Raw genomic sequence first — 24,655 nt, 5'->3', positions numbered from 1 at the left:
CTCCCCACACTGGACCACGAGTCCCGGGCGCTGCCGCCGTCCCCGCGGGGAAGCGGGTTCAGCCGGGGCAGCGTTGTGCAAGTTTCGGGAGTGTGTTTTCTTTTTCACTTTTCATTTTTGTTTGGGACGGTCCCCGTCACGGACACCCCGGCAGCGGGAGGAGGCTGTGCGTGTGCTGGTTTAATTAAGAACGAAAGGCTTGACCCCGAACGCTGCAGGAACTCTTAAGTTCTGGGTCAGCTGCATAAGCTCTTTAATGGCAAGAGCCTTACGCTCGCCCAGGAGCGCCGGCGCTCCGGCCGCTGCGAGAGGAAACGCTGGCCCGGACTGTCAGGGCAGCACAGGTGCCGGGGGTGCGGACACAGCTGGCTCCGCGGGTACAGGGGGTGCGGACACAGCTGGCTCCGCGGGTATAGGGGATGCGGACACACCTGGCTCCGCGGGCCCGGGGCTCGCTCCGATAAAGCCGCGGGTGCCTCCGCCCCGGTGTCGTTCAGGACCGGGAGCAGCCGCGGCGTCCCGGGCCGTGAGAGCTGCCCCTGAGGAGGGGGCGTAGCAGAACCAGCCGCGCCCGGGCTCCGTCCCACTCCCGCTCCAGGATCGGGTTTCCGACGGCCGGGGCGGGCGGTGCCGCCTCTCCGTGGGCAGCGCCGGCGGCGGGAGGGGCGCGTCCTCCTCCGGGGCCGCGGCAGAGCGGAGCGGAGCGGGCAGGTGCGGCGGGCTGGGGCTGCGCCTGGAGCCGCGCCTGGAACCGGAGCCGGCAGGTCCGCGCCTCCCCGCCCGTCAGCATGAAGGTCGAGTTTGCCCCCATCAACGTCCCCCTAAAGAGGAGGATCCAGACAGTCGCCGTGCTGCAGTGGATCTTCTCCTTCCTCCTGCTGGGTAACAGCCTTCCTCCTTCCTACCCTTGCCCCAGAGGGAAAAGGGCTAAGAATCGGCTTTTTCCGTGGCCGGCGTTACCTGTGTACATCGCTCTGTGCCACCCCGTGTCCCCACGTGGGTGCAGAGGCGGCGGCCGGAGGCGAGCAGCTCCCTGGCGATCCTTGGGCGGGGAAGAGCATCGCACTTCTTTCTTCTCTTAAAGCTCTGGATGGCTTTCCCTCTTTTTTGGGTCTATTTCTTTCTATGGGTTCTTTTTCAAATATGATTCTAAAAAGCTAGTGACTGTGTCTTCACGTTGAGGTGCTGTCTAGGTTTCTGACAGCAACTTTTTACTGAACATGAGCATAAAGGCTTGTACATGTCTAATGCTGTTTTCGTTAGTAATTGTGTAAAATAACTTTGTATCCTGCAGTTCAATAAAATTCTCATTTAACTAGGTGATGAAAATTAATAGGGATCATCAAGGAACTGGCTCAAACGCAGCCATTTCTGTGAATGTCCTCACTTGCTTTAAGAAAGTGTAACAATTCTACTTGATAAACTTTTTACACTGATTGTTCCTCTATAATTAATGTTCATAATATCTTAATAGACACCTATTACTAAACACCTATTGACAGCAGCAAATCTTATTCACATGGGTAGTTATCTTGAACTCAGTGGAATGGGTCACTTGATAAGGAAAGATAAGCCTTAACTCTCTCAGACTAAAGCCATGGATTGTGTAAATTGGGAAGTGGTTATCAAATAATCTGTTCTGAGGTACAAAGCAACTGATTACCTGTGCCTTACTGGAAATGTTGGATTGCTTCTCGACCGTCTGTGCTTGAGGACTTACAAGGAGAAAAGGAATGTGTGCATATCTTCCTTGTGTGTCTTACAAATATGTTATCCTTCAGATGGTCTCACGTCTTTCAGATGACTTCTTTTTTTTAGGCTGTTAGCCCACACATGAAAGATATGCATATGTGGGAGAAGCATGGAGGGTATGAAGCATCTTCATAGATTTATCCTTAGCATCTGGCTGTTTTCTTACCTCTAAATTATATGTAGTTGGAGTATGAACGGTTTGTGTTTGTGTCTACATGGTAAATAGTCTGTACTTCTAATTTTCTGTTATTGAATTAGATCTTGGCATCTGCCATTTTTCCAGTCTCATAATGCAGTGGAAGTTCAGTGGCAGTGGAAGAAAGCAATTTTTTATCCTAATGCAGTGGAAGTTCAGTGGCAGTGGAAGAAAGCAATTTTTTATCCTATAGTAGCAATGCTGCTGCAGAAAAACACATTCTTCTGAGCTTACTAGAAGTGATTGGGATGCAGAAAATCCACTCTTGCTGTAGTTCAGCAGAAGTAGGCAGCTGTCATCTGCAGCTGGTGGTGTTTGGGAATAAATGTCAAGGAAAATCAACAAGGAGGTGGTCTTATGGCTGGTTATGTTTGGTATAGTGAGTACACAACCACGAAAAAGCGGTTTGCAAGAATGTTTGAATTTTGGTGAACAGGTTGATTTTAATAATGATTGTCTGCTTGTGCTTCATGGGGATGCTTATCTTTAGGGCTATCCAAGATGAGCTTTTAATATCATAGAAGTAAACTTTCAATCATAGTGATCTGGCCAAAATGTTTCATTTAGCTGCAGGAAAATTCAGGTGGCTGAATCCTAAATGACTTAAAGCAGTGAAAAAAGGGCTGGTTTCTGAAGTTCTGAATTGTTTCTATGTCTGGATTTTTGTCTTTTTTTTTTTTTTTCCTGCTGTGCAGATAAAATAGGGAAGCATTATCTGTTTGTAAGCTCTTGAACTCTAAAGTGACACTTTCAAATCATGGAGGGGGTGTCCCAGTACAACTGAAATACCGTGTGAGCTGATTGCAGGAGACGTTTGAGATTTAGGTGTTGTTTGGGGGTTTGTATGTGGCTGCAACTAGTTTATGGCAAGCAAGATCTTATGTAGATTCAGTCTGTCTTGTGTTAAATATCTACATGTGAAAACATGAACAGATAACACCCCATCATAACTAATGATTCATATTATAGATAGAGGTATTATGTTTAGAGCAGTGAATAACCAGGGGACTGTCCTAGCTCCCAAAGTTGTCCATCTAGGTATGTGGTGAGGTAAAATGAACAGTAGGACTAACAGATAAAGATAACTCTAAAAATTAGTGCCCTGAATGACAAAAGCTTAATTGGTTAAGGATATCCTTTAAATCTGGGGAGTGACATGTGAAAATGTGATTTGGCACACTGAATAAGCGGTAAGGGGTATGTGAGGCTATTACAACTTGGAATTTGTAATGTGGCTTGGATAGAAGACTCAGAAAATCAAGCATTGGTTTTATCTCCCTGGCTGAGAAATGTAAAAATCCCTTTCTCTCCAGGCTTGGTTTCTCATAATGCTGCCTGGTTTTCTGAGACTGTGGAATTGATGACTAAAAATGCCCTCTTGCCTGTGTGACTAAAGGCTGCGCACAAGTTGGTCTGAAATACAGACATGCAATAGTTGGTGAAGGCTGAATCTTATCCCCACTGTAGAAAGAGCGAATCAGTCCAAAAATACTGAAAAAATAGCTGCAGCAGAATCGTACAAGCAAAGTTGTGCTTCTTCATGCAGCATATCAACTTAGGCTGGGTCTGCACTACGGATACATTGTTTCTGCTGTACAGCGTAGGCAGAGTAAACATGCCTCTGCCTCAAAAAAGCCGTACAGATGTGCATAGAATTTCATTACACACAAAAGGAACCTCCTTAAAATTCTGGCTGTAAGCTCCTGTGCTTCCTTGTTCTGTGCTGCAAGCTGCCAAAGTTCACCCTCAAAGGGAAAAGACAAGTTTTCATTGTGACAGTGATTTGTCTGTTCGTTATCCAAGGGCATGACACCAGAAGCAAAAACAAGTTCTGAAATACTGGATTAGATGAGAGAAATGTCCATTCACAGATTCCCACCGTATGCTGGCTGAAACTGCCATATGGTTTCCTATCTTATGTTCTCTAAGTGCAGCAGGCCAAAAAAGTTTAGTTATAAGTTCCATGAAAAGGTGTTTTAAATGGGCTTCCCTCTTTTGAAAGAAAAGTGTCATGATTAGTCTGGAGTCCAGAAAATTAAACCTATGAAAACTAAAAATGAGGAAATGCTGAAATGATACTGCTACTTGCAGTATTAGGCAGGTATCCAAAAGAGCTTCAAGCTGAATCATAATGTCAAGCGATTAGTGTTATACTGCTGAAACAGCAAATATATGAAGTTTTGCAATTTCATAGCACCTACCTTGGAAAAAAGCCAAAACAGACCATTTTGATAGGTAGTTTTATGGCTGTAATTACTGTTGTTAGAGATTCATCATCTTGGCCAGGGACTGACAGTCCTGGGGCTGGTCTGGCCCCATTCCAAGCTCATGCAGCACCCACATCATGTCTCACTCTGAAGCTGTCTGCTCTTGATCACTCTGTGCCATTGTCCAGCCCAACCCCAGGCAGAAAGGCACCTGGAGAAATGAAATCTCCGAGCCTGTAAGTGCTGCTGGACCAACAAAGCAAAGAGGTTACATCACTCACATTTTTGTGCCATAGGTTTCATGGTACACACACACACAAAAGGAATTGTCGCTGTCAATGAATGCAATGGATGTCCCTAGTGTTTAACACGAAATCTTTGTTTTTAAACTTGGAAATATTTTTCTCAAGAATTTTGAATTAATTGTATGTGTTTACCACTTTGTCCAATATTCTCCTGTTAGGAACAGGTTTTCTGTTTCTTGCAAAGTAACTGGGCAGTGATTTATCCTTGGTGTGTGAGCTGTGTGCCTCAGTACTGCACATCTGTCAGTGAGGTTCAGTTTGTATCAGGACGTGAGCAGTACCTAGCCAGGAGGTAGATCAAAGAGTTCATTTAAAGACAAAACCATTTAAGCAAAAAACCAAAACAACAAACCAAACCAAAACAACCAACCAAACAAAAAAAAACCCCCAACCAAACAGAAACCAACAAACCAATCAGATTTGACTGAAGTGCTGCTTGGCAGGTGCTTTAGCCTTTTGTTTTCCTTTCTTTCTTATGTGCACAAATCTAATGACAGCATTTTGGAGAAAATAAAGTTAGAAGATGGGTTGGTGAGCTTTTCTCCTGTTAGCTCTGTGCAACTGATGTGAAAAGGGACAGTGGAGTTTGAGCATGTACAAAATCAAATGCATAACTAGGTAACTTGGGTGGAGTGGTGGTGTCTTGGATGATGATGAGAGAGGAAAATGAGAGTTTAACCCTATGACAGAGGTACCAGTGTTTTGCTCTGCGACAAGGTGGTGGTAGGGGATGCATCCTCTAAGGCTCACTTTTGAGGTCCAGCTGGTCTTCTTCTGGCTGGGAATTTAGGAAGTGACTGTTGTGTAGGCACCCCTGTGTTTACTAGCAAAATACATACAAAATGAGTATGTAATATAAGGTACACTTTAATCTGCATGAAGCCACAAAATAATATGTTGAAGACATTGTTATATATTAAAGTACATCCTGTTTTCTAGTGATTAAACTTCTGTGCATGTAGGATGAAACAGTCTGTTCATTGAACTTGCCAGAGACAGTTTGGGGTTGTGGATCTGGCTTCCCCAAAAGAGTAGAAATGATGAAACATTTGCCACAGGGTGAGATATTGCTGCTGGAATAATAAGTGATTTCTGTGTTGAGAAAGCAGGTAATGTGCTAAAGCAAATAATAACTTTTTCCCCAAACATGCCATGGTTGGTTGTTATCTGTTGTTGATTTAATTCATCAGCGATAGCTGGCTAACTAATGCGGTCTTGTTCTTCCTCAAAGCCTTTTTTAAAAAAACTCTTTCAATAATAAGAAAACTCAGCTAAGCTCCATGAGCCTATCCTAGCAAGCAGGCTGGTATTGCTACATGTTTTTATCAGTCTGAACTCATCTATCCATAAAATTTATTGCTGGCCCATGGGTAGTGACTGAAGTGTGATCACAGAGAATAACAGGATATTTACTGATGCCTGACTGACTAGTATTTCTAGGAATGCTGGCTCTGTTACTTTCGTCTTAGGGAAGGAATTTCACCATATATCTGTGTATATTTGTTTGTATCTCTCAAGAATAAGAAGAGAAAATGACTGTGCTGTGTCAGGCCAGAGACGCTGGCCTGGCAACCTGTGTGTGAACATAACTGACAGTGGATGCCTAAGGAGAAATAAAAGAAACAGGAAATATGTAGACTAAATCTGGCAAGCTGTTTTGGGATTTGGTAATTAGTAACTGAGGGATTTATGGTATCCAAACCACACTATCTGCAAGTCAGTAGTGCTTAATGCTCTGTATCTGTAGTTTATCAGTATTTGCCAGTGCAAGGTCTTGGGAACTGCAACCAAATTTCGGCATAAACAAGCCTTCAAACCTTGCATCTTAGGGTGGTTTGTATTCATTATCACACCACTGTTGAGATACAGCTCCCTTGGTAGGAATGCTCAAATATCCTTGTGACTGGGGTTCCCAGTTGTAACCAATAGCCTGACAAAGGCCCTCCACTACAGGAGACTGACACATATTCAACGAATGCTGGCCACCTGACCACCTCAGTCCTGGAGGTGAATACCAAATTCCTGTGGGCTTCAACAACTTCCCAGTGCGGTTAGTTTAAATAAATTCCCAGCTTTTTCTTTGCCATAATTAAAAAGTGACAGCAAGTTCCTGTGCTCCTGGTGGAAATTTGTAAATTGACAGAATTGCACAGACTAGTAGGCTTTAAACAGGATAGTACTAACATTATGACTCTATTTTTTAAAAAAAGAGACTTTCTATGTATGAGCTGCAGAGGCATGATACTGTTGCCCTAGAAGGTTGCCTCCTTTCAGGTGTTGCCTATTGTCTCAGGTCTTACTTTGGTGGGACTGTTGGAGTCCGTTTGTGGTATTTGTTACTTCATTTAAATTTCAATCACTTTCTTTATGATTTATAAATAATACAGAAAATATTTCCAGAAATTAAAGCTGATTTTTTTTTCTTTTCCAGCGTGAAAGAATCCACTAAGCAGGGAAAGTAATTTTTTTTAAATGCCAAAATCAACTTATCCAGTGGTATCTTGAGGGATAATAGAGAAGAGCATTAGGGATGAAAACATCACTGTGGAATTCTCTTTGTGTGTTCCCTCCAATGTTCTGTTCCTAACCCAGCTCAGAGTCACTGATCTGAAAACTAAAGGTGTTCCATTGTAGATACATCAACATGGTTGTTGAAGGATATGCCATCTTTTGTTTTGTTGGGGTTTTTTTTTCCCCCCTCTTTGTCCACAGGTGTAAAAAATGAGCTTTTCACCTTGCTTTGTGTTTTGGTATGCACATGTACTCATAAAGCCCAGAGAAGTATAGTATTAAAAATCACATCTCTACCTGTGTATTTAGTAGAATGCCAGCGGAATAAAGATATTTTATTTATCATGTCCTTGGTGGGATGGGGTTCGAAGGGCTGAACTCTAAAAGTCTTCATCTCATTTAAGGCATAGCAACATAATGTGTTTAGAGAAAACTTTGCTAATGGCATGTGGGAAACAGCAGGGGCTGGCTGGTAGTTCAGAGCTGTCAGGCCATGTGAAGGTTTTGGGGTGAGCTGCTTTGCATAGGTTTCTTGGGGCACTACAGAGAGCCTGTAGTGCTGTTTGGATTGAGACAAGCACCCTTGGCACCTAGGACACACTTGTGCTGTCTGGGCATGGTTTATGACTGCTCTGAGAGTAATGAGAGGCTTTTCTTCTAGTGGACAATCTTAACATTTGGTGGCCATCACATTAGGTATTACTCAAACATTTTTGACTCCTTAATAACTACAAATGCATTTCGATCTTCCAGTTGTAGGCATCACCTGTATTTTGTCCCCCAATATACTGTTTTCCTACTTCCTACCTCTGTGGTATTTTAACTATTTTATGAATTTGGTGCCCACAGCTGCAAACTCAGAGCCTGTTCAATGATTAAAGCATCAGGGGTTCAAACATCACTGGGCAGGATGGCTTCCAGTGGTGCTAACACTACATCCATTGGTTGCAACAGATGAATATCCACATGTTGTAAATGGGGAAATGGAGGAAAAGGGACTCGCCAACATTGGCTGGAAAACCCTATGTTCAGAGTCCCATGGCAGTGATTTTTCTTTTAATCTATATTTCCTTTTCCCCCCATTATTCCAATACACCATAGAGATATTTTTCAAAGCTTTAATTCAAGTTCTACCAAAAAATTATTCTTACGGCATACACTGGATTACATCCATGGATGTAATGATAGAGTAGAATGATGAATTCCAAGTTATTGACCTTTTGCCTGGAATTTGTTTATGAATTTGGGTAAAATGGTTGTCATTTGTTTACTCACTGTCTTGTCTGAAGGAGAAAACACCCGGTTTGTGTTTATAGGCTCCCTGGGTTTGAGTCATCACTGTTTAACTCACCTTGCAGGCTGCTAATGCATTGAAATAATAAGGAGGTAAGGTAAAAGGAATTTGCCACATGTCTCACAGGGAATGCAGTAATCCACTTTGTCCTACAAGATGCTGAGCTCTCCTTAGGAAGTGCTAACAGCACACTTATCTCCCCATACCTTGCATGCACTCAGGAATGTGTTCTACCTAAAGCAAAGCATTGAGCTTGTTCTCGTGTGTGTTTGTCTGCATAGGATTAAGTGTTGCTATCGGGCCTTCTCACTGCTGATTTAATTAGGTCTCACAGCAAGGAGGCTTTGATTAAAAAACACCTTTCAGCTATTTGGCTTGGAAACTGATACCAAAAACCCATGTGATTCTGCACTGAGCCAAAAGTGCTTCTGCAAGGAAGGCTAGCAAATATAAATACTTGACAGTTTTTGCATAACAACTTGAAACTAATAGATTTATGGTGATTTAAAAAACTTCTCATACTTATTCAAACTTAGACTGTGAAATTTAGCATCCTGTCCAGATTAGCATTCCTAGAAATTCCTGTAGTTTCAGAATCTCTTCTTCAAAGAACAGGTAGTGACTTTTCCTCAAAAGACTTCTGTGCCCTATTTTGAAGTTATGCTGGTGTGGGATTCCCAGTGATTTCTCCATCTGGAGCAGTGGAATTGAGTGTCATCTTTCACCTGTGTTACTTGTCCTTCATTAGTGACATTCCTTAGAACTTGTTGCAACTCTTGTGAGTTTTCCACATTGACTTTGGAGGTCTGTGGGTCTCAGTTAGCAGTTGTATTTTTCAAGAGCTCTCACTGAAGTGCTTTTCTGTGCAAAACTGGGGTTGCCTGTTTGAGCAGGAAGCGGTGAGCTTCTGTACTGAGGAATGGAGTATCCTTCAAAATGGTGGATTTGATCAGCTCTTGGTTTTGTTTATGGTTGTTTCCTTATCGCTTCCTCAGAGCAAGTGAAATTCCTTATTTTTCTGCTCATATCCCTGCCATAAATGTGAATGTTCATCTCTTTCTTTCCTACTCAATCTAACCAGCAACTTTGCTTTCTCTGTCTGCTTCTGGATTCTGTGGTAGTTCTCAGTTACCCCATGACAAGATATTAATTTCTGTTCTGAAGGCACAGTCAAACTAGGCACAAGAACAAGTTGGCTGAAGTTCAGAAAAAGTAAGTATTCAGGTTGAAGGAAACACAAGAGTGCCATCAGGCCAAGTTAAGCTCTGAATTTCAGCAGTTTGAAACCTGCTTAATCTGGGAAATCTGCTGTGAATTTTCAATGCCCAAGTAATATCTCTTGAATGAAGGTGATCTAAACTAGGATGAGTGGGTTTTACTGTTGGTCCATCTGCTTATTTCAAAGTTTTCAGTTCTGGTGATATTTACCTAGCCAAATTATTGCCTGAAGTACTTCTGTTGGTTTGGTTTTGTTGGTTTGGTTTTGGTTTTTTTTTTTTTAATTCTGCTCTATTTATTGGTGTATTTAGCTCAGCATGGTTTACTGGTATAAATTCTTTTAGGACATAACAAGGTATTTCTCCCATGAAAGCCAGTCAACTGGGAGACATCAAGTTCTACTTCTCCTCTGTAAAACATCACTGAAAAATGCCTGTTTCCTACAACTCTGCCTGTTGAGTCTTCCAGTGAGGACTGGGTCCTATTTTGCTTGCCATTCTATAAATACATGATGCTAAAGCCCTGGCTCCCTTTCAAACCTGGAATTCAGGATCTGATCCATGAGCCTGATGGGGTTTTACAGGAGGTGTCAGAGCAAGCTGGCTGCTGCAGGGAGTACCACAGGGCAGAGAGCAGCAGGTACCTCTGTACTGCTCTTCAGCCAGAGCTGCCCAGGGCTGTTCAAGTTGCTCCAAGAGTGTAAAATTCTGCAAGTTCTACAAAGATAAAGTTTCCATAGTGTTTTCCTGAATAATTATTTGAAAGTTGAGTCCTAAAGTAACGCATTGTGTTTAACCGAACAGCTTTTTCTTGCTCTTTGAATTGTGTATAATACAATTCTTATGTATCATTACTGTAGCAGGATGTACTTATGGATGTATCAGGACTTAAAACTGCTGCTGTGTTTCCATAGCAGTAGTGAACTTCCACTTAGAGTGAGTGACATGTTTAGTGGCTGAAGTGGAACCTCTTGATGTTTTGATCTTGTCTATTGTGTCTCCTTGACCACTGACAGCACTTTTGACTGGGATTAGAACTACCATTCCCATGTTATAGGTAGAGAAACTAAGAAACAGAATGGAAAAATGATTGCCCAACACTGCTCTCATTAGAAAAGAGATGGTGCTGTGGTCCCCTTTCTGTTCTTTCCTTCCACAGCTCTCCTTTCTTCTCACTCCCTGGAGCTTCACATCCTTGTTAGCTCCTGCTATGTCCTTTTATTCTACCTTAGCTAAACCAGATGCTCTCTACCAAACATTAGTTACCAAATATCCTGTTGTGCAGTAGAAGGAGAAATAATAGACTGAGGTGATATACCCATGAGATGTTTCACCATCAGGGTAACAGTGCAATGTGGAGTAAGTTGAGTTCAATTTGTATGCCTTGTGAGTAACATCCATAATAAAAATATCAGGGCTGGACATTCAGGGTCTTAAAAGGAGACAAGTGTGATTAATGCTTGCTGTGGTTTCCCTTTTTGTATCTTGCAGGACAGTTTTGCTGTGGGTTCTTTGTGATCCTTATCCTGGGCAACTTCTGGTTCCTTGCTGTTCTGTATCTGCTGTGGCTCTACCTCGACTGGGAAACACCATGTGCTGGAGGCAGACGCTCCCAATGGGTCAGAAGCTGGACTGTTTGGAAGTACTTTAGAGAATACTTTCCCATTCATGTGAGTAAGAGGTTTCTCACAGAACTGTAAACATTGGAACAGAGGCAGCTTGAATAGCCATGAGCATGGACAACTGTCTAAGACTTATCTTTGGTAAAAATCTAATACTTACTCCAGGGTGAACTTAACTTCTTTCTAAAACATGGGAAATCTCAGATATAGTGACAAAAAGGGACAGGGCCCGGTTTTCTGCTTGGACTGTTGGGTCACAAGATAGTGCCTCAGCACAGTAAATGCTAGACATGATATCTTGAGACACGTCTATTTAAACTTCGTTCATCTGTAAAATGGGACAATAGTTTAAAGTGCTCAGAAGAGATGAATTGCCATCGGTTCTGTGTCCTGTCAATGTGCAATCTCCGTACTTGTTGTTTTTGAGGTAAGTATTATAATGTCCTCCACTGACTCTATTTTTCAGCTTATAAAAACTTCAGATCTGAACCCAAATCACAACTACTTACTTGGCTTTCACCCTCATGGGGTCCTGGTAGCTGGAGCCTTCGGAAACTTTTGCACCGGTACAAGTTTCAAAAATTTATTTCCTGGGCTTACTCCATATCTTCATATCATGCCCATCTGGTTTGGCTGTCCCTTCTTCAGAGAATACGTAATGAGTGCTGGTAGGTAAAAGCAGAATGTCTCAGCTGTTCCTCCATATTGTAGCTTCTGCTTCAAATGTAGGGTCTATTCCTCTACTTATAAAGGTAAGTAATTTCACTTCAGGAGGATCAGTGTTGATGCTAAATTTAACCTGTATTTTATGATGAAATGTTGTGGCAAAACAATTTGGAAAGTTTTAGTAATAGTTTTGTTAAATTATACCACTGAGCTTTTTTTTCCTTTCTGAAAAAATTGCTGGTTATCTCTTGAACTGTGAGACAGCAGTACTGAGTACTCATTTTATGCAAGAAGAGAAGGGCATAATCATTTATAACGTTATTTAGTCATGGAGCAGGCACTTGTGAAACAAATTCAGGCTAATCTCTTACCTGAGGGAGCTTAAAGTTCTACTCATTACAAATATCTTTCTAGTTAGATCTTAATTACTTGCTTCTGACTGAGGTCCCATATTGCAAATTTGTGTACTTTTAATTGAGATATAAGCTCTAAAAACAGGATCCTTTTTTCTCTGTTCCGAGCAGCACTTGTCATAAAGGGGTGATATTCATGACTAGTACTGCAATAATAAAAAATAAGCAATAAAGTTGGGGGAAGAGTAGAATGAGTCATGAAATCAGGACTAGCATTCCCCCACAGTGGTTTAATACAGGAGCTGTTTTACTTAAATTCACTCAACTAGAGTATTTGAGTATGGTCTGATGCACAAGACTAGGTTTGGGAGATAGAGATGTAACTTTATTCCTGACTGTAACACAGGTGGTGTGATCTCAATGAGCTCTTCAGCTGCTCCATTCGTAGAAACAGATTAATATCAGAATTACATATCTACATATACATCAACATAGCAGAGAATGCCTTTCCAGGCAAATGTTATTTCTGAGGGGATTCTTTGAGGCTTGCAAAGTGAAGGATTGGCAGTGGTAGAATATGACAATTTTAAATACTGTCTTTTAAACCCTGTTAAACTTCCTAGGCTGGAAGTCAGCTTTACGTGTTTTTGGCATCTTGACCCCCAGGAACAAATATTTAACTCCAGGATAAGAAACAACTGCAGTAAAAAGCATGCTAAAGAATAGTCAGCATTGGAGCTTGGTTTTCACGGGTATGCAGCTGATAAACCAGAGAGGACCTTCGGTGTCATACAGGTTATCAGTCAAGTCATGGAACACAAAATCTTCTATGTACTGAAAGCCATGCTCCTAGCACATTATTTCATCTCCCAGTGTTGTTCTGCCTGTCTCCAAAGCCTGCCAGGCTGGAGTTGTCGTTGCAGAGCTGTGCTGTGAGCGAGCAGGGAGCAGTGCCTGCATGCAGGCTGACATCTCGGCCTCAGCAGTGGGACACGTTTGTCCTGGGGAAAGACAGTGGCCCTTGCTTTCCTTTCCAGAGAAGATGCAAGCTGATGTGTGAACGAGCATCACTTGAATTATTTGTGAGTCTCAGGTCAGCTGCATTTCTCAGAGTAAAAGTGACTGTGAAGACCTATATGGCAAATGGAAGTAGCTTTTTACTGAGGTCTGAACTTGCTCCAGGAGCAAGCTATTCCTCTTGGTGGCCAGCTCTCAAAACGAGGTGACAGTCATTTTCCCTTTTTTATGAACTTTTTATAATCCACATTGTAATGTCCCTGAGAGAAAAACACCCAAGCGAGTAACAGGACATCCAAAAGAGTGCATTTTGATACCAGCTCTGTAAAACCAACTACAACATCAATTAGACTTGATCTCTGAATTATCATTTGGATTCTATTAATTCAGCACAGTGTATTTAAACATTAACATCTGGGTAAATGGTGCTACTATGAGCCTTTGAAGTGAAAATCAGGGCGCAAAGGAACTCTGGAAGGGGTAGGTGCATATCTGTTAGAAAGGGGATTTTTCAAAGCACCAAGTCCAGAGCAAGATCTAAATCATTGATAAAGGCTGATACAGCAGCATGCCTCTGATTAGAAGTACCAGTGGGAGTACCACAAAAGCTTCATGTAGTCTGCTATTTTAGCCTCAATAGGTTGGTGAGTGCCAGGGCCTGGTTACTAGAGAATGAGCTGTTGCAGTCACTGGGAACAGTGCAAGTTCTTATGTTGTCGGGCCATTGCCTTAAATGGAGCCTCTGCTTTATAGCTTTGAAAAGAATGAAGGGGATCAGCTTGGCACTGTAGCTCCATTGAGTTAACAAGTCCTCTATTCATTCTTTGCCTGTGTTTATACACACCTGCTATCTGGCTTTAGCTGCTGCTTCTCAGCAGAATCTGCTGCCATTCAACTCCTCTGTTCCCAGGCACAGAGTCTCTCTGAGGGGGAGTTAACTTGGCAGAGGAGCACACTGAAGAACTCAGAACTGTTGCAGTAGTCAACAGCATTTAGCTCATGAGTGTGAATCAAAGGACTTGCCTAAGACCAGATTTGTTGCAGACTTGAACTCTGTCCTATGCTGTTATAATTTTGAAACACAATCTAGATATTTAAAAATATTTCTTAAATTCCATTATACTTGCACATGAAGATCCAGTGGTCACTCTTAAAATGTTTTCTCCCAAAGGAATGGTTTCTGCATCCAAGGAGAGTGTCTCGTATGTGCTGAATAACGAAGGAGGTGGCCACGCGTCCATCATTGTGATCGGAGGAGCAGAGGAATCTCTGAATGCACATCCTGGAAGTCTAACACTGAACATCCTCAAGAGGAAGGGCTTTATTAAAATGGCCCTGAAACATGGGTAGGTTTCCCATTTAGGCTGCTGTAGTAAGCATGCTTTGAATGCAGATTGATTCTTAAATATAGTTCATATTATATAAACTTAGAGACTTTGAAAGAGTTCCTTGTCTAAGAACATGCAGATATCTGGCACAGGAGTGAGCCTGTCCACTTAGATCCTATCTGGGAGTGTTGAAAACTCCCTTTGACTTTCATAATTTGTAAACAGTAGGTGTTATTAGCATATCTTTTGTTTCATTTGTTTCTTGCACTAGCAAAGAGTAAGAATTGTGAAACAATATTAGTAAACCTTGGCTGGTTTTGCTGAATAGAACAAACATTCTGTTGTCTGGTCTGTAAATTGAAGTTACATTAAGATAGACTTTTCTTATCAATTTAAGCAAACAAACAAATTGAAAAGCCAAGCCCTGTTTTATTAAATCACTGAAAATCTGTGGTCGAGGAAGATCTGCTTTCACCATTATTCTAAAGACTTCCTTTTTGAAGATTGTTATTTGCAAAAGTAAATTCCTGGGAATTTTTGGTGAAAAACTAGCTTACTTTTTATTATCAAGCAGCCATCAGTGTGTAACTAAACAGAGATGGTATTATCTTTTGAGTGATTTACATATTAGAAACTATTGTGTTTGTTCTGGACTGGTCTAGGTGGCTTGTATATTAGAAATATTGAAACCAATGACTTGTACCTGATAAGCTTTCTGAAAAGCTCCCAGGATTATATATTGACATGTGAAGCAATGAGAAAGAATTACTAGTCTTGCAAAATCTGTAACAGCTTTTTAAGCTATTAACTGGAAAAAGGTGGTCTACAAAAAGTTTTCACACAGGATGCTAAGGTCTGTTCTAGAAACTGTTCTGTGTCAAAATTCCAAGAGAGTTTCTTAGACATATCACTAGGAGACTTATAAAGGACCTGTTTGCCAATAGAAAGTAAGATTTTAGTCTAATTTGCACCCAGAAACACCTCTTGTGTATTTGAATTAGAACTTTAGCACCTAAATGAGTCTTTACTCATTTTCTGCTCAGCTGCTGATTAATTCAGTGGAATCCTCAACACTCTCAGTAGCTTTTACTTGTTTTAAACATAAAGTTTAGAAGAATAGTTAAGTGCCCTTTTTTTCTCTCTTTTTTTTGGCATGTTGATAAATGTCTGGTCTGTCAGATCACAAAGGCTGGCCGTTATCTCTCATCTAAATTGATTTGGATTGAGAAATCAGATATACCTGTGCCTGTCGTGGCCTTGATTTCAAAAGCCTCTCTAACACACAACAAGAAGATCAGGACGCTTACAAAACACAGGAATGGCTGCTGTGGGACAATATGACTCTAACAGAGCTCTTGCCCAAAGATTCTGCATCCATTAATTGCTTTGGGTTTTAATGTTTTGTTTCTAAAAAGTAACAAAATGTGAAGAAAGCTTCCAACTAATGTGGCAATGAAAGGGTAAGGGAGGCTTGCGGGACGTGGCTGAGAAGAGCCACCTGCCATCAGTGCCTGCAGACATTCCTGGTGCTCATGAACTGCAGCATCAAATACCAAGAGAGGAAGGGGCAATGCAGAAAGCTGTCCTCTCTGCCCCTGGCTCCTGTGCTGCCAGCACAGAGAAGCTGTGTTCCTCAGCTAGGAACTTGTCAAAAGTGGTCTGAATATGTCAGCAGAAGTCCTGCACTTCTGCAAAAGGTATCGTGGTCCAAGGCAGTACAAATATCTGATATGAAGTGAAGAAATCTTAAAGACATGAAACAAACAGCGAATCAGCTAACTTATCTTTAGTTTCATAACCATAAGTTACTTATTTCTCTGTCTCAGCCTCCTACATAGCATCTTGCAAAAGCCTTCACCAGATTAAAACAAATCCCACAGTGTCAGGGTAATGTTGCACCACACGATATTCCTGTTTGTCTTAGTGTTGGAATAAAAAGTGGAGTTTTTACATGGCCACAGTAAGTACCAGGCTTTATAGTATTTCCTTTACAGGTGACTGCTGATATGTGCTCCACTGGAGAAAGAAACTTCGAGCAGACACCAGTCAGAATAGTAGGTGGGAATGATAGTCTGTGTGATTCCTCAGGCTAAAGAAGCTGTTGAAGCAGTTGATTTTTTTCTGTACTGGTGGGTTTTGATTGTCCACAGTATTTTCCTGCCGGCTCTGTCCTCAGTGCATCCTCCATCCTCCTCAGGCATTCAGAGCCATGCAGAAATTCATCCTGACAATATTATAGCTGCTATTTTACGGTAAGGTTTTCCTCAAAGATAACGTGGGCTGCATGGAGCTAAAATATAGAAGCTAAGACTTAAGTAAAGCAAATAAAACATCTATGAATCCTTCAGAGACTGCTTAGGATTACCCTGCTCTTTTTTTCTCTAAACTCTGTAGAATATTTAATGAAACTAAGCATTATTCAAAAAGCATACTGCAATCAAAGTTTTCAATATAATGGTGGGTTTACCTGCTGCAGACAACTGCACTGATTCCATCTACCCAAGTAGTTTGTCCAGGAGTCAGTACCTTTCCTGCCAAGCCAATTCATGAACTGAATGAGAATTCATTAGGCTGTACAAGAGCCAAAGCGAGTTCATGTAATTTCTTTGGGTAGGATTTGACCTCTGGTAATAATGGATTAAGGCTGGTGTTTTCAAAGAAGTCTGGAAGAAGCAGGATTTCACTGGGAATTGGACAGCAGAGGAGAACTTTGCCAGTGTAGTCATGTCTGTGAGGATGTCTGTTTTTTATCATGGCTTTTAAGCTGAAATCAAGGGCATGCATTGTGCCAGTTGAAAGACAAAGGCAAGCCAAGATCTGGTTTTGATGCCGCTCAGCTGGGAGCATTATAAGGTTAGAAATGAGGCTTCTTTGCTTCCCAGTGGAGAAAATGTAGTGCAACAAGTGTGGACTTGCTGAAATAGAAGTGGATAAACTTGTACTTATGATATATACAATTACTCACTTTTATGATTACGAACAGTCATAACAAGTTGCAATAGGTACCAACCAAACACTGCCAAAAGCTAGTTGCTAGTTGTATGCCTATCATTTTTTATTTTTTTTTTTAAACACAAACCACCCAAGGCATCCAAAAAGCAGCTGCACATCAGAAGAGTTGAATGCCTGTTGCTGATGAAATCTAAAGCTGCTGAAGCTTTCTGTGCTGGGCATTGTGAAACTGTTTCCACGCTGCTGGTGTGAACTGCAGTGCGAGTGCAGGCTGATGTGGGGTTCTCAGTGCCCTCTTTGTTTTACAGGGCTCATCTGGTTCCGGTGTTTTCCTTTGGGGAAAATGAACTATTCAAACAAGTTGCAAACCCCAAAGGCTCGTGGCTCAGAAACATACAGGAGAAGATGCAAAAGATAATGGGCTTTGCTTTACCCCTGTTTCATGCTAGAGGAGTATTTCAATACAGTTTTGGCTTAATACCTTACAGGCAACCTATTCATACTGTTGGTAAGTTCCCTGTGCCTTTTCTAATGCTTTTGCAAATGTTTAAAAATTCATCTGTGTGCTGCTTTATAAATTTGTTATAACAGAAAGAATTGATTATTGTGCATCTAAAACCAGTATGTGAGGTTTAAACTACTTTTTTTTTTTTTAATTGCTATCCTTCCCAGTTAAAAGGGGAGGTTTTCTTCTCCCTTTCTCCTTTCTGCCCTGGGCCATATCTTACTCTTCATTCTCAGTTACTCACAGGCTTCTATCCTTAGCAATCCACAAAGAAACACAAGGGTTGTCCAGTTCATACCAGAGGGATGCCACGGCTCTCCAGCTGTTGCTGTGGATTCTGGATGCTGCAGTTATTATGTTAGAAGCCCAGAACCTTCATTTCTTAGCTCTGCAGAGAAGCAGCAGTTAGGTGATGCCACCACAGCAGTGCTCTGGAACAAGGCTACTTGTGTGGTCCTGACCTGGTGTTCATCAGGACAGAGGGAAAGATGGAGGAGGAAAGGGAGAGGGCACCTCGCAGCACCTCTGCCACAGCCCTTGGGCAGGCTGCCACTTAGATGGCTTTGCAGGTCTTTAGGGTGTTTCCTTCCCTTTTGGTTTTTTCCCCATGGAAAGATCCAGTCATGTTTACTTGTGAGTGTTCATGCCAAAACAGGCAGTTTGGAAGAGCGTTTTTCCCCAGAAGTTTTCATTACTGGTCTTCTACTCTCACTGGAGTGAGGAGCTGAATATATTTTTAATGGCTTTAACTAGTGCTATTGACAACCACACTTTTAAAAAAAAAAGTGATGCTGGGCATCACGCAAAAGCAATACTTCTCAGTCTTTACACTTTGTGGCAAATAATTTTTTGTCAGATTCTGACTGGAGTGAGCTAATGAAGCCTTTTTCTAAAGAAAAGTAAATCAAGCTTTTCTGGTGTTCCACAAGGGACATTTAAGGTGGCCCTCCTTTTAATGGAGGGATGATTTGATTTTAGTATGAAGCAAATAAAAATGTTTAAGACAAAAATGTAGCTCTTTTTATGTTAAATTTCATGCAGATCTGTGTTTTATCACTTCATGCAGTTAAATATTTTGAAAAGATTTAATTTTTAAAGCCCACGTCGTTCACAGGTAGGCTAAAAATGTCATTTATTTTAAAGCCAGAGAGTTAAGAAAGCATTGGAATTAGATGTATTGGATGACCTAAAATGTATTTTCTGCAATTTTTCCTTTGGCTGATGACATTGAGGCTGATGAAGCTTAAAATGTCTTACTCTGAGTCAAATCATCATTGTAATATTTACTGCAAGTGCAGAGGTGGTCCCTGGCAAGAGCACAGGAGTGCTACAAATCAGCAAGACCAGAGTCTTGCAACAGAACTCATAAGATCTGATGAAATCCTTTACCTTTATCTTTCCTCATGTTTGAGAGCTATCACGATGTCCTTGTGTCCTTGGAGGCCTGTGTGGGGTATTCTTGGTATGGCTCAACATGGCTTGGAAAGCACTGGCTCTGCTCCTGAGAGCTGCAGAGTCACAGTGAGCTCTACCTGAGCAAGGTTCACAGATTGCAGAGTATCCTGAGTTGGAAGGGACCCACAAGGATCATCAGTTAGCTGTGTTGACAGCGTTTTACTCCTGGTTCAGAAGTCATGGATCCTAAAGCCATTCAGCTAAAAGCCAAGGTTTGTGCAGTCTGAGTGTTTTGGGCTTGATCAGTACTTCTGTTTTTCCTGAAAATTATTACTGCTTTTCAGAAATAGAAACAACTCTCAAATATCAAATTAAGCAGGTTTCTTAAAGCTGCACATTAAATTAGGGAGATGAGTGTAGTTTCTAATTCCACAAAAAATCTCCACTCTTGGGAGAAGAGGCTGTTGCAGAAGGGCTTGGGGTTTGTTTGCTGTTTCCAGTCTTGCTTCTGGAAATCCTGTATTGTATGTATATTGATTTCATACCCCTTAAGGTATTGCTCAATCCAGGGCTGGGTTCCCAGTTCTATCCACGTAAAGTCTGAATTTCAGCACCACACAGGGCCTGAGAGCTGTTGGCAGCTGTTGGCAGCTGAAGCTGCAGCAGGAAAATGCAACCTCAGCCTCTTTGTGGTTCTGGCTAGGCTTCCCTATAGTCAACACCATCCAATTTGAAGTGGCAACATCTCTTGAAAGGGATTTTCTGGTGCCTCTGGAAAAGCTCCTGAGGGTGCTTTTAACTCTCTGCTTTTTGACAGATTTTCTCTGTAATCCAGGTTTGGGTCTGTTAAGGTCTTGGTGCCTCCAGTGCCAGAACAGCTGTCAAAATCTGCAGTGATTGAACATCACAGGGAAGACTGAGATCATGGGAAGCTTCTCTTAGCACATCACAAGCTTTTTAACCATTGTAGAGGAGGAGACTGCCCTCTGGACTTCCATGTTCCCTCTTGCTCTCACTCTGATGGAGCAAGTAGCAGGCTTTGCAGTGCCTGGAGAACATTTTGGTTGCAATGACATTTGTGGGCAATGGATGGTTCAGAGACATCTTAGAGGGTCTGGGAGTTTACATGCTACCGTAGGCTGAGGTCACTGACAACATTTCTGGTGCAGTGATACCCATTCTGAAAAAAACTGGAAGGTAACTGTGTTTCCTTCAGTCCTGTTTTGTGACTGTGTGGCTGAGGGCACCACTGTTGTCTTAGGCATGTCCCACACACTGAATAGCTTTAGTATTCCCATCAGAACAGAAGACTGTGAGAAAGTACATTTTTTAAATACTGTGTTGAACTTGTGGACAGCACATAACCCGTGGGATTGTATCTTGAAGTGTAAACTGCTCCTTCAAGTTAGAACTTAATCCCCTTCTCACTTGCTCTTTTGCTGCCAAACTGAAATGGTGGCGGTTTTAACTGATTTTACCTGAACTTCAGCAAAAGCAAGTGAAAAACCAGACCCAGGACTCAGGTTTGTTAAAGGCAGGATCAGGCCCCACGGCAAGAGAATTGTGCTGTGATTCTGCCATCTCCCTGGGAGCTGTGTAGCATCTGTTACAAGAGGGACAGCAATTCTAATTTAAAAGGGATGTCAATGAAGCTAATGCTGCTGTTGTGTTTGATTTGCAGTGGGAAGCCCCATCCCTGTGAAACGGAGCTTGAACCCCACCACTGAAGAGATTGATGAGCTACATGCACTGTATCTACAGAAACTAAGGCAATTGTTTGAAGAACACAAAAGAAATTATGGGATCCCTGAGCATAAATCTCTCATCTTCGAATAGCGAATTACAATTTGGAATTCCAAATCTCATGGAAAGAAACAGTATCTGCTGAAAGATATCTTTGTTGCAATCCATATTTTGCAATCTGTAATTATCCTTATGTAAGGAATACTTTTAAGAAGGGATTATTAGATGATTTTTTGATTTTTATCTTACCCTTGGGGGGGGGGGGAATCTTTGGGATATAAGCCTCGAAGCCAGTGCTGTTTTGAGTTGTCCTTTTAGGTTTATCTATACCAGAAATGCAAGTGAGACACCCCACACAGATGTTCTTACCACCATGGTACCTACCCATAGCTTGAGCACAGGAAATTGCCCCAGCATGAGATCATGAGCAGGAAAAGTATAAACCCAAGAAGTGTTTGATTAGAAGTTAAGAGACTTTCTAGCATTTATCAAATGTGGCATCAGGTTGTTCTCTGAATCCCAGAAACCCCTGCTGCTCTTCCACAGAAATGAAGGTGTGTGTTTTCAGCAGATGGGTATTGTAAACCATTTATGAGAGAATTCAAGAATAAATAGGAGCTTTCAGTCCTGAATAGGATATTGGCAAAAGTGGTTTGTCCGAGTTATGAAGCAAAGCAAACCTTCTGTTTGGAGGAGGACAGTGTGTTGAGCTTTTGTGTGCGTGTGTGTGCTGGGTGGTGGGAAGCACTGAATGATGTGACTTTTTGGGACAATCTCTGTTTTGAATCATCAGTTTGATAGTTCCAGCTTCAGAGGAGATGGCAGGCACAGGACAGGAGAAGTGAGGGAATCATGTGAACTTTACGCCTTGTGCAAAGTAAAAATGATCTTATGTCAAGCACTTGCACAGAAGGAAGGGGAGCCCGGTTTGCTCAGTCTGGTTCTGAATCTTCACCAAGGAAAATGTACTTGATAATGCCTTTTTCTTCCCCACTGACAGATGTGGGGAAGTATGTGTAAAGCTGTGCTGCAGTGTGACACAGCTGCAATGCCAAGGCATGTGAGCACAGCTGTAGGGTGCAGCAGGTTAAGAGGAGGCTTTGTATATAAACCAGGTGCCTAAAATTGTATCCTAAATGTGGATATCCATTTCAGAAAAAAGGAAAAAAATCCAAGCCAAACTGTTTTTCAGTTAAAATGCCTAGGTCTTGGAGATTATGGCATGTGGAGAGAATTGTGGGATATTACTGATTTTTTTTAATGAGATAAATTCTTGTGTTTGTACATACTTTCTATCTGCATGTGGACTTTGCAGATCTGATATTAATGAACAGTTTGTTTTGCTTTAAGCAGTTTTGGTGCCTGAATATTACATCGATTAGGTGCTCTGGCAAGTTGTGCACAGGGTTGTCAGGCAGCCTGAGGCATCTGCAAATGGTTCAGTTCAGCACTGGGATGCTCCAGGAATAGCAGGACTGGGCACATTGTGTGCTTGCTGGGCTGGAGGCTTCTTAGAAGAAACACAGTTGAGACTTTGGCAACAAGGTAGAACTCCGTAAAGAAAATATCTTAGCAAGATGAAAGTGTTTAAAGAACAGAGTGGAAAGATCTCAGCTCTTACAGAGTGAACTGCTAATGAACCAAAGCTCCAAAGCCAAACAAGTATTTGCCAGACAGAGCAGATGTATGTGTTCCAAACCACCCCCCCCAGCAACAAGTTGGTTTCCATAGGAGAGCTCTTCCTTTTAGTGTATGGATGTAGGCAAAAATGCGCCAGTGAATCCTGCTCTCATTTTCTCTTGGACAATAGAATCTTTCTGGGAACCAGGGCTGGAATTTGCACTGCCTGAAGAAGCCCCTCTTCCCTGACAGACTGCTGTAAATGTGCCCATAATTCACCTCTACTTGAGCTTTCTTGCTGCCATGTGTGTTTGCCCTCCCTTCCCGTGCCTTTGCTGCCTGATGATCACTGTGGTGTAGGCATCTTACTTCCTCACTCTCTGTCCATCTTTCCCTAGGTTGAGATCTCTGGACTGTGTTCATGCAAAATATTGAGTGGTGTCTTCTCATTCAGCAGAAATGGGTTTTAGGAGCAGGGTTTGAGAAGAGGAAGCACTGTGACTGTATGGGTTTGACAGGAGTTTAAGATCAGGATTGTTTCAGCACTTGGAAGGGCGTGTTTCTAGGGAGGTCAAACACAGCAGGTTTTTTCCTGGGTCTGTAGGTCTGTAGGGTCCTAAGCATTGTACTAAGTGATGAACCCTGAGCAGTCATTTTTCCTTAACCAGCTGTGTGAAATTTCCTTTGGATCTGTTTCTTTGCTGCCTGCCTTGATGAGTAGTGCTGATTATTCATGAAAGGAGAATTTGAAGTCCATGTCAGCCTGTTCTCTCCTAGATCATCTGCTCTAATGAGATATTTCCTCTCATTCTCTGTTTGTTCTTTTTCCATTACCTTATGATATAGAAGCTCAGACTGTATGTAAATTTAAAAACATTAATGTTGAGGTTGACGATGGGAAGTAACAATGGATTTTTGTTGATCAAATTAACCAAAACTTCTAGGGAATATGCATTATTTATTATTATTATGATACTGATTTGGGGGCAATATCTGGTCCGGAGAGTACCTTAAAAACAGGCTTACCTGTGTTTTCCCTGAGAAAATTATCTGTGGGCTCTGAGTACCATCCATAACTGGCATAGGTAGAACAAGAGTAGGGATTATGTTACTATGACTACTGATGTTGTCATTGCTTTGTAACACAGGGAGATGGAAAAAAGAAAAAAGGGAAACAAGATCTCCAAGCTACTTAAATGTTTATTGTTGCTCAATAACTGCTGCTTATAGTTTATAATGGTCCTTCCAAACTACCTTTTATTAACCAGTTGTCTGTAGGGCTACTTTAAAATAGAATTTCCATCTCTAAACCTGGTAGACATGGCATCATCTAAAAATTTTACTGTGTTAGTGTGTGGATTTGTAAAGCAGCCTCACAATACTGAGCTTAAAGACCAGAGTCCTGGAAGCCAGAGACTCATTTTGGCCAGCGAAGGCACCACTCCCACCACTGCTGCAGCCACGAGGAGGCTGCCCATGTTTGTTGGAGTAACACAGTCTTCAGTTGCAGTTCATGCTGGACAAAGCAAGAGCCAGTAGGAATGGTGACACCCCCTCCCCAGCTGTGACTAGAAGAATTGGGTGGTGCTTAGATTTCTGATGGGATGACCACACTGACTGGGGTCTGCTTCGTGGTGTGTTTCTCTTTGTGCCTTTTAATGCCACAGGTAATCCCAGGGAAGGGATTTTAATGCCACAGGTAATCCCATTGACAGAGATGCTCTGCCTCTATACCACGCAAACGCTGCTTCCCTAACGTGCTCAGGATAACAGTACCTGCCTGTTCCCTTGTGTGTGAACATCTCTGTGCCAAATTTTGTTTACAGAAAGTCAGTCCTCAAGCATTTTTACTTTGTGAACTACAAAGCATATTTTACACTTTGTAACTTTTTATGGTGCCTGTAAAATATGAACATCAATTGTTTCAATGATAGCTGTGGCAAGATGTGAGATAATAAAGGTTTGTATCAAA

The 24,655-nt window shown here is 41.8% G+C and overlaps 1 protein-coding gene across 2 annotated transcripts; it reads left to right on the top strand.

Moving 5' to 3' along the window:
• Positions 1-713: 713 nt before the first annotated feature.
• On the top strand, positions 714-24,655 carry MOGAT1 (monoacylglycerol O-acyltransferase 1). 2 transcript variants are annotated; one of them, XM_032698228.1, is made up of 6 exons: positions 714-882; positions 10,974-11,152; positions 11,571-11,670; positions 14,312-14,486; positions 17,729-17,928; positions 21,002-24,655. In XM_032698228.1, exons 1-6 carry the CDS (start codon positions 789-791, stop codon positions 21,154-21,156), a joined length of 903 nt encoding a protein of 300 aa, XP_032554119.1. In that variant the 5' UTR covers positions 714-788; the 3' UTR covers positions 21,157-24,655. The 2 variants fall into 2 exon arrangements, with proteins under 2 accessions (XP_032554119.1, XP_032554118.1); XM_032698227.1 differs by having other exon boundaries at positions 11,571-11,772.

The sequence above is a fragment of the Chiroxiphia lanceolata genome, chromosome 10, assembly GCF_009829145.1.
Source record: "Chiroxiphia lanceolata isolate bChiLan1 chromosome 10, bChiLan1.pri, whole genome shotgun sequence".
NCBI classification, from domain to species: domain Eukaryota; kingdom Metazoa; phylum Chordata; class Aves; order Passeriformes; family Pipridae; genus Chiroxiphia; species Chiroxiphia lanceolata.
The sequence above is the reverse complement of the archived record's forward strand: the minus strand, read 5'-3'. Positions and strand labels throughout refer to the sequence as shown.

Coding starts and splice junctions, on each gene's coding strand:
- MOGAT1 (XM_032698227.1), top strand. CDS start 789: ATGAAGGTCGAGTTTGCCCCCATCAACGTCCCCCTAAAGAGGAGGATC. Junction 883..10,973: donor CTTCTCCTTCCTCCTGCTGG/GTAACAGCCTTC, acceptor TGTATCTTGCAG/GACAGTTTTGCTGTGGGTTC. Junction 14,487..17,728: donor AAAATGGCCCTGAAACATGG/GTAGGTTTCCCA, acceptor TTTGTTTTACAG/GGCTCATCTGGTTCCGGTGT.